The 9,959-nt window shown below is 39.3% G+C and overlaps 3 protein-coding genes across 3 annotated transcripts in view; 1 reads left to right on the forward strand and 2 right to left on the reverse strand.

The window, feature by feature from the left end:
- Positions 1–290: 290 nt before the first annotated feature.
- Positions 291–1,858, reverse strand: mrpl34 (mitochondrial ribosomal protein L34). The gene is made up of 2 exons (XM_024273378.2): positions 1,701–1,858; positions 291–798 (listed from the first exon to the last, which is right to left on the reverse strand). The coding sequence occupies exons 1-2, from the start codon at positions 1,754–1,756 to the stop codon at positions 501–503; spliced, it is 354 nt and encodes a 117-aa protein (XP_024129146.1). The 5' UTR covers positions 1,757–1,858; the 3' UTR covers positions 291–500.
- A 2,930-nt stretch (positions 1,859–4,788) lies between these two features.
- Positions 4,789–9,959, forward strand: part of abhd8a (abhydrolase domain containing 8a) — a 14,537-nt gene continuing 9,366 nt past the window's right edge. The window contains exon 1 of the mRNA XM_024273380.2: positions 4,789–5,597. The gene's annotated coding sequence lies outside the window, so the exon portion shown is untranslated. The remainder of the gene's footprint in view (positions 5,598–9,959) is intronic.
- The window catches only part of LOC112147751, a gene marked incomplete at its 5' end in the record, with an annotated part of 7,344 nt that continues 2,745 nt past the window's right edge, over positions 5,361–9,959 (reverse strand). Inside the window, 1 exon segment of the mRNA XM_036216271.1 lies at positions 5,361–5,448. Within this exon segment, the coding sequence (XP_036072164.1) occupies positions 5,361–5,448 (88 nt within the window).

Raw genomic sequence — 9,959 nt, forward strand, 5'->3', positions numbered from 1 at the left:
TCTCTCTTAGAATGAATGGAAGACACATACGATGTTGAGGAATCAGCTTTATTTATTGTGAAGAGTTCTACAAAAACATCGGTAATCATGTCTCCATGTTTGGGTTACTGCGACAGACTGGCGACCTGTCCAGGGTGAACCCCGCCTTCGCCCAACAGTAGCCGGTATAGGCTCCGGCACCCCCGTGACCCCGAAAGGGATGAAGCGGTCAAGAAAATGGATGGATGGATGGATGTTTGGGTTATGACTGAATAAATAAAACGCTCCTTTTGAATCAAAGGACAGCAAAGGTGAATTCACAATAAAGATCATTTATTTGAAATAAAGACAGAAGGCAGGTTGAGTTCAATAACTTGGATCAAAGTGTGAGTCTGAATCTCTTTCCACTCACAGGCCACCCTCCATATTCTGTTCAGATGTTTCAGTTCCTTGTGTGATCCTGAGTCTCCTGTACTCCAGAGGTCATTCTGAGTTTTTTGAGTCTTGGAGCTCAGGAACCTTCAGTGCGTGAGTGATTTGCGTCCCTTCAGCATGCGCCGGAGAATCACCTCAATGCCTCCCTGCGAGCTGACCCTCTTGATCCAGCCGTGGGTCCTTTTGCGCTTGATGTTCTTCGGCTGGTATTCCGTGCCTCTTTTCCTGGTCCGGATCTGCTGATGCTGCCAGGGAAACTGCTGAAGCACCTCTGAGCCCTCCGCTCTGGAAGCGAGCGGCCACGGAAGTCTGCAAATCTGAGAGTTTGACCCAATCCAGCTGCTGAACGGTCGCAGGTAGGAAAAGCCGGTTACTGCTGTTAGGCTGCAAAGAGAGCACAGATAACGATTAGCAATTTAAGATGAATTAATTCACTTTATTTATCATTTATTTAATTATCGTTCCTACAAGAGGAGGTACCGACTACATTTGTCCAAACTTGGCAGTTTGTTGCTTTACGTTTGAAAATACGCTTTTTATTCAACTGTTTCTATAAATATAAAGGTTTAGAAAACAGAACTGGCAGGAAACGATAATTTTGGTAGATTTTGAGACATCTGCAACTAAACATGGAGGCATAATCCTGGTAATTACAAAAAAATGTTAACTAAATTATCTGAAAATACCCCCCCCCATACACCCTCTCCCTTTTTTTTTATTTAGCCAATTTTCTAAGACATGTTTCTTCCAAAACATTAAGAAAAAATGGCTCATTTTTAATCTTTTATACTTTTATTGCTGGAAAATATATATTTATATCTTAAGTTAGTGTGTTCTGACTCTTGACACCGCTTGATTTTCATTTATTTGCCACTTACAAAGGATTTTCAAAACAGTTGTGTGTTTACCAAATCTGCTACAGGCTGACATGAGCATCCATCAACATGTTTATTATCTTTACATTTATTTTCTACAAATTAGAGACAACTTTAACAAGGCAACGTGCTGTAGATTTCACGTGTGGATACATACGAATGCAATAATCACAATAGTATTTCCGTCAACTAAAAGTGTATTTTATCAACAGCTGATGTGGGATTTTTCATCAGATTCGTGGATCCAGATTAACCATAGAAGACGTGACTGGTTGTATTTTAATCAGGCATGTAAAAGCCAGCCTCCAGACTGGAAAACATGCTGCTGCAGCCAAGCTAGCTCCTACATTCAGAAAGTCACCGAAAAGAAAACTCTCCGGGTATTTGTGACGGATTTATCATTCTTCCTACCTGCGCCAAGAGCTTATTCCTCTCAGACGGGACAAATGAGACGCTGAAAAGATCATTTTGAGGTATTTTCCAATTTGTATCGAAAGACGACAAGTGAATGTCAAAGAACTGCCAGCCTTCCTGTATGACGAACTCTGATTGGTCCAGGCCCAACCAATAAGAATGCGTTTTACTAAGAAAATATTTTTTTCAAGAAATCTTTATTTAAACCACAGTAAATCCAGCTAGGAACTGAAATGAACATAGAATAACATGTACAATAGTTTTTCTAAACAGATTAGGAAACAATTAAATAAATTATTAAATGTTAATCTACAAAGTTGAGAAGAATGATAGGTTTTCCCTGCTTTTTATTTATACTAGATGAAATTGAGTAAATAATGTCTGATTTGTGCAAAAAGCTTAATTAGAAAACTATATGTAGTTTTATGAATATAATATACTTTTTTTTAAATTAAAATCAAGATATTAAACCAGAACTGGTGTTCTCCAAAGACTGAAAAATCACATCTTATCATCTTTTTCTTTGCATTTTCCTTTAATAAAAATACTCAAATAGAAAGAATAATTTATTGTGAGTATAGCCACTTTGTACGAAACTATTTAATAAAAAAAATTCAGTAAAACATAATGTTTGGAAAAGTTTGCTCTATTTGATAATTGATATATTTAATGGATTCAGTGTGTTGTGTGTGTACAAGTGCAAATTCATTAGTACCATATAAATTTGATTTTAAGAAGACATGATTTTTTTTTTCTATTTTCTATATTTTCCATCAGATTGTAAATTAAAATTGTACATCAGCTTAATATAGCAATGTGTTTTTATTTTAGTTTATTTTAATTATTTTTTTTCTGTTTTTTATGCTTGAAACAAAACAAAAACAAACAAGCAAAAACAGAAACTCCTATCATATATTTATTTATACCTTGTAGAGTCAACAAGAAATAAACCCTGAAGCTGATCAAGCTGTCACAAGTTTCCTTAAAATATCAATGAAATATTTTATTGTTAAACATTTGCTTGATTTCCTTTCACAATCAATGAACCACTAATCCAGCAGTTAGCGGTGTGACATTCCTATTGTTGACCATACTGCAAAAAGGTCCTGGATCAAGTCCCATCTCTACATTAGGCTTTCATGCTTTCCCTCATGACATTCTGGCTTAATCTCACAGGCCTCAAACAGGCGTTATAGGTTGACTGATATATATAAATTCTTCATTGGAAGTGAACTTGTCTGTGTGAGGCATTGTATGGACTGACAAACGGTCCCGTGTACCCTGCTTTCACCTTCCAACTAGGATAGGCTCCAGCAACCCCCATGACCTTGCACAAAAATGTGGGACTGATCAAAAAATTCTTAATTCATTTCTAAGGTGCTTCATGGATGTGATACAATAACATTCACTTTGATGTACTCTTGTGAGGATAAATCATATGTCTGCGTTCAGTTAATTTACTCCTATTTGTTTTGTCTCTTCATACTTTTTTCCCTTTAGCTCTGTTTGACTCGGGCCTTTTGTTGTATATGACAGTTTGTCTATGTAGCTTTGCTTTATTTCCTCATCCTCCCTGTTTTCAGTGATGACAGCAGTCGAATGTTTTCTGTAAGTCCTCACAAACTGTTGTTGGTATTTTGGTCCATTCCTCCATGCAGATCTCCTCTAGAGCAGTGATGTTTTGGGGCTGTTGCTGGGCAACACAGATCTCCCTCCAAAAATTGTCTATGGGTTGAGGTCTGGAGACTGACTAGGCCATGTCAGGACCTTGAAATGTTTCTTATGAAGCCACTCCTTCATTACCCAGACAGTGTGTTTGGGATGGTTGTCATTTTGAAAGATCCAGCCATGTTTAATCTTCAATCCCATTGCTGATAGAAGGAGGTTTTCAGTCAAAATCTGACCATACATGGCCCCATTCATTCTTTCCTTTACACGGATCAGTCATTCTGGTCCCTTTGCTGAAAAACACAGCCCCAAAGCATGATACTTCCACCCCCATGTTTTACAGCAGGTATGATGTTCTTTGGATGCAACTCAGCATTTTTTCTCCTCCAAACAGTAGACTTCTTACCAAGAAACTTCTATTTTGATTTCATCTGACCTTAGGATATTCTCCCATTCCTCTTCTTGATCATTCAAATGCTCTCTATGCAAACTTTCGACAGGAATGCACATGTACTGGATTTAGTTGGGGGACACGTCTGGAACTGCAGGGTTTGAGTCTCATCGTGTGTTACTGTAGTGTCTTTGTTACTTTGGTCCCAGCTCTCTGCAGGTCATTCACTAGGTCCTCCGTGTGGTTTTGGAATTTTTCTCACCGTTCTTGTGATCATTTTGACCCCACAGGGTGAGATCTTGTGTGGATTTCCAGATGGAGGGAGGTTATCAGTGATCTTGTATGTCTTCCATTTCCTAATAATTGTTCCACAGTTGATTTCTTCACACCGAGCTGCTTGCCTATTGTAGATTCAGTCTTCCCAGTCTGGTGCAGGTCAACTGTTTTGTTTCTGGTGTCCTTAGACAGCTCTTTGGTCTTGGCCATAGTGGAGTTTGGAGTGTGACTGTATGAGGTTGTGTACAGGTGTCTTACATAGATAACAAGTTCAAACAGGTGCCATTAATACAGGTAATGAGTGGAGGACAGAGGATCCTCTTACAGAAGAAGTTACAGGTCTGTGAGAGACAGAAATATTACTTGTTTGTAGATGACTAAATACTTATTGTCCACATGATTTGCAAAACAGTTCTTTAAGAATCAGACAATGTTGTTTTCTGGATTTTTTTCCTCATTTTGCCTGACATAGTTGAGGTATAAAAATCACAGACCTCTCTCACCTTTTTAAGTCCAAGAACTTGCACAATTGATTGACTAAATACTCTTTTGCCCCCTGTAATCTGATGTGCTCTATTGTGCAGAAAGTACAGTACGCCTTGTCCGAGCTGCATCTGCTCAACAGCTGGATGGCTCCGGTATTCATCATTTTTACTACACCAGTAATGTTAGGTTGGTAGTGTATAGTGGATGAACAGAGAGCTCTCGGCAACAGGGAGGGGAAGAGGGGCGGGATTGCTCTATATCAACGCCCCTCCCACAACTCAGAGATAAATTTCCGTGTGACTCTGGAAAAAGTATTTGCTTTAATAGAAGGTTTTTAATGTTGTTTTAAATGGTATAATCATAATGAAAAGACTGGAATGCTTTTACATGGGACTTAAATGGCCCCTAAAGTCCCCTCATGTATTTGGATAGACTGAGCATTTGAATATTCCCATATGTGGACTTACAGGTCAGTCAGTCGTGTATTATCTGAAGTGTTTCATAGAAATAAAATGTCATTCTAGTCTCGAGTCAGTTGTGATGCAGTGAGATGAGACGCAGTGATGCGCAGTTGTGTTCATGACGCATGAATTTATGTTAAACTCGTGTTTAGATCACGGATGATCTTGCGCCCTCCTCTCCAGATTACCCAAAAAAACGAAAAAACACCTTGACCATCGGCGTGAACGCGGGCACGCGCGTCTCGTTCTCCATCCAGCCTTAGCAACAGGAAAAGGCATCCTTCCCTATTGGCTTCCTCTTCCCCGCTCGGCTCCATCCGCGTCTCCCCCCACCCGCAGTGAAAATGCGCGAAGATTTTCGTGGCTGCTGCGGATTCAAGGACAGCGCGGCTGGGCAGGGTTCGGCCCAGATACGCAGTGGATGCTGAGGAAGGAAGGAGGGCGGGGGAGGAAGGGCATCTCGCTGACAAGCAGTCAACACTCTTGCATGGATGAGACGTTTGTGAACGCGCACTGAACCCACTAGTCTGCATCCTTTTTAGAGACATGGTTGCGGCAAATGCAGTGCGCCTCTCAGCTGAGACATCACCTTAATCATCCGTCATTCTGCAGGTAAGGAGTCGATGTTATTTATCTGCAATAGTGCAGAAACTATAGATTGCAATTAATCTGCATGTATGTATTTGTACTATGATATTTGTGTATTTTGGGGCCTCCCTTGATAAGATTTAGACTCATTTTCTGCAGGATGCGGCGGGTGACTCAGTGTTGAACGCGTGAACCTGCTGCGCCAGAGCTGACGCGCGTCTCCATCAGAATCTAGGTTACAATTGGGCCCTTTTTCTGAACAGAATAAATAGGTTACGCATGGTGCACGTGTGGGCAAGCTCTCTGCGCCGCAGTGTGATGGAGATGCAGCCAAATGTGTTAGTGTGACCGACATGTCGGTCTGTCCACTCTGCAGTGCAGACCGGTCGGTCTGAGGGGTTTGGGATCATCAGCAGACGTGGGTGGAACAACCAAAAATTGTATTTGAGTGCTAGAATGCAACGTGTAAAAACATTCCAGTAACAGTTAGAATGTGTCAGGTTTAGAAGAGAATGGAATTAGGTAAAATAAAAATAGAGATATAACGTTTGATCACCCAAATAGAACTGAACACTCCTTTTTGGCAACAACATTGATTTTCTGTGTAAATTAGAAATGCTCTATACCAGGATTCTTTCTAAAATATCTGGATTATAAACCCTAATTTAATATTTTTTTTAGAAAATTAAAGTTTTGGTCTCATCTTTTTGATATAGTAACCCATTTTGGGCTTAGATTAATATAGTTTCAATACATTTAGCATAAAAACCATCCCAAACATGGGTTACTTTGAGGTTTCAAAACATAATTCCATCCCTTACAGGTTGGAAGCTTGTTATAGCTGGATAGTGTTGTGGAAGCTGGTCCATTGGATGCCTATAGCTTTGTTTCCATTGAGCGGTACTGTATGATTACAATCTGATTTGGTATTTTGAGTGTTTCCTTTATAAAACTGACCTATTAAACCAAGAGTAGACAAACTACGGCCCAGGAGCCATATGAGGTCCGTTTAACTATTTAATCTGGCCCACCAATCTAGAATAAATTATATTGATGATCGTAATTATTGTGTCTTGTTTTTTCAGGTGTCTTCCAATAGATGGTGCTAAATAGAAACACATGACCTCTGTATAGGTTCAGTAAGTCATTCATGTTTTTGTAAGATTTGTTGTTTTTCTGAAGTTCATGAACACAGCATTTCTTGAATCTTGTGTTTTACTCTAAAGGATATCATCCAATTGGTGAAGTTGGCACTAAAATTCGAAAAAAGTCACAATTAAACTAAAAAATGTTATGTTTTAAAACACATAATTTTTAAAAATCAAAATTAGCATGAATTTGTCCAAATTTCATGTTATTTCTTTCTCTGATGAGGCAGTTTTCCAAAGCACGCCACACATTTGCCCACCTTTTTGTAAAATTTTAGAGAACCCTTTGTGGCCCAGAAATCAAAAAGTTTGCCCATCCCTCCATTAAACCGTATCATACCATTTTTGGGCCTTGTTGGTTTTAGGTCCATAGAAAAAGATGTAATAGAATAGTTAGGGGCGGAGCTACTGTCGTTACACCGTGAAACTTGGTGATTGGTGGAAGGTCATTATGTTCACAAGAAAGCGCCAAAAATTTCCTCCTCCTTTCGGCTGTACTATTTCTCTTCATTGTTTTGTAATCTTCGCTCAAACAGCATCAAATATTTTGTACGAAAAGCCAAAAAAATTTTTTACCTCCGTCGTTGTTGTGGAAAGTTTTGCTGTTGCTATAATCACACTACTTTCATGCAAAGCTACACAATTGGTCTACATCCCACATGTGTTATGATGGTGCAACTCTGAGTGGAAACGCTCACCTGAATTACCAGGACTGGTCTAAACTGTACCTTACCACTCAGTGGAAACAAGGCTTACATTTACTTTTTTGGGACAAGATGGCGCCTGACATCATCAGCCTGAAATTATACAACTTAGCCTGACCCAGGAGTGTTTGGAGTTGAAGAAAACAGTTTTATTAAAGCTTAAAATTGGAAACTGTTAGGGTTGATCGTTAAATAAAAAAAGTTTCTTTTTTTTTTTTTACTGAGGCATATGGGTGGACTTCTGGTTCAGGTCCAGGACTTCCTGTTCTGGCTGTTGATGTCTGCAGCCAGGTCCTCTTGGATAATTGAGCAGAGGATGTTATTGTTCATTTTTAGTGTAGATGACAAAACAAAACAAGGATCAAGAGAAACACATCACATTGTTGCAAAGTCAGAGCATTTTAAACAACAAATCTACTTATTTTTAATAAATAGATTTTAGGTGGACCAGATTTGAAGTAACAACATGTTAAGTGTTTGGGTCGGCTTGTCGATCTCATGACCTGCATTATGCTTAAAATATCCAAATTCTCCTAACAGAAAATGATATCTCAGAGGTCATTGATCCTAGAAAGCCTTGTATCTGTTATTCATAGCTTATGGAGACCAAACAGATATACATGTGTGACAGTTGACAGCTTAAAGACATTAAAAAAACATCATCCACCTCGGATACTGGCAAAAATGCTTGATAAATGGTAAATCATCCATTGTAAATGTAATATTATAATTTAAAAAATGATAAGTAAAGGTTTATCTATAGATCTGAATAAATTGTTTTAACAAAATTATTAAAAAGGCTAAAAAAATCTGAAAATCTTAGAAAAGAAAGTGGATCTTAGTGCTTCTCAGCATTCATACAGGTACACTCTGGAATTCAATTGGAAAATAGTCCTGGACATTTTTATAAAAATGGATCATTCTTACCTGGATAAAGTCATAAATCTTGAATGCAAATTTCTGGGTGATAAAAACAAAAATATTTTTAAAATCTCCCTTAAATGAATGTTTTGGATGTTTTCTGCTCCTTAAATTTATCTTTCTGCTTTGTACCACATGTTCTGTTTCTCAAAAAAAATTCCAAATAAATCTCAAGCAGATGATGATGGCAACCTCACAACTCAAACTTCTGAAGTTACTGATCTCAAACCATTTTAATGGATACAAAAATTCCAAAACATGATAAAACCCAGTGTTTATGGGTAATAATGAAGATTATTTCCATAAAAAAGGAATAACTATTCTGACCACTGCCTATTCAGACCAATGCAATATAGAAAAATCAGTAGCATCCCTTATTTTGAAAACCCCTAAAAACATAAAAACAAACATTGATTTTGCGTGCTGTGATAAAATGTGTGGTTGACTGCAGTGACGGCGTCTGAAGTGGCTGACTCATCACGTGATCAGCAGAGGTGTACAGCCACGCTCCTCCTGAGCTCCGTTTCACAGTTTGTCTAATAGTGAAGCTGTAAGCCTCAGCATGTGCTGAGGTGTCTCTTTTCCACACCAGATCCAGATGACAGGCAGCCTGGGGTTGTGTTAAAAGAAGGAGGCCAGAACATGTTTTCGTCCCTCAGCTGTGAAATCCTGATCAAATCTAACAGGAAACAACAACTATTGTGTCTGATCGCACATAGAAATTGAAAACGCTGTTGTCATTCTGTCATGACACATCCTCAGCTGTCGGGTATTTATATTTATACCTCAGTTCTGACCGTGTGACATGCGAGGGTTACTGATGGTAAATATAGGTCATGGTTAGTTCTGACTGACAATGAGACTCTCGCACACGGAAAAGCTTTGCTGAGTGTTCGTTGATGGCCGTGGGATGTTTTGCACATCAAGCTGCTTCTTTTTCCCAGGTGAGCGTCGTTCTCAGGATTTTCAGTGTTTGTGCTCTGAGGGCGTTCGCAGTTCCCTCAACATGAATATTTGACTTCGAACGTGATGCTTGAAGCACATTCATTGTGACTCTGTTGCTAGGAAACAGTGAGAGTTTGGCCTAATTTCTTCCAGAGGAGCAGTTTGCAAGCACAGCTACTCACCCATTACTAATACTTGAGATATCTTAGATCTTTTTCTGATGATGGAGGACATGTATAAAGAAAATTAGCTCAGAATTGTATTTCTGAATATTTCTTTATTGAAATTGTTGTTTGTCAGGCTAAGTTGAGGTTGTGAGGAGCTGTAAGCTAGTGGGAGAGCATGTAAACAAATAGGTGAGGGAACAACGCACTCTCACTCCTCACTCATCACATGTGGAGGTTAGGTTCAGGCCTCCTCTGCGTCACTTTTTGATGTTTTGGGTGTCCCCCAACTTGTTTTTTTTGGATATGCTGGCTGTTCCCATTAAATCAGGAGTGCCCAACCTCCTGGCCGCAAACCGGTTCTGGTCCAAAGGCTGCTTGTTACAAGGCCAAAGATAGGGAAAATAATGCATACACTAATTAGGGGTCCTCAACCCTTGAGACCGGACTGGTACCGAGGGGTGTGCCAAGGTACGTTCCCCTGCCAGAATGTGTGTCCCCGGT

This window comes from Oryzias melastigma, linkage group LG17 (assembly GCF_002922805.2).
Source record: "Oryzias melastigma strain HK-1 linkage group LG17, ASM292280v2, whole genome shotgun sequence".
Taxonomy (NCBI): Eukaryota; Metazoa; Chordata; class Actinopteri; order Beloniformes; family Adrianichthyidae; genus Oryzias; species Oryzias melastigma.

Bases quoted from the DNA above. Each gene is read 5' to 3' on its own strand.
- mrpl34 (XM_024273378.2), bottom strand. From the start codon at position 1,756: ATGATCTTTTCAGCGTCTCATTTGTCCCGTCTGAGAGGAATAAGCTCT. The intron at 799-1,700 runs GTAGGAAGAATG...CTCTCTTTGCAG, and splicing joins GGAATAAGCTCTTGGCGCAG to CCTAACAGCAGTAACCGGCT.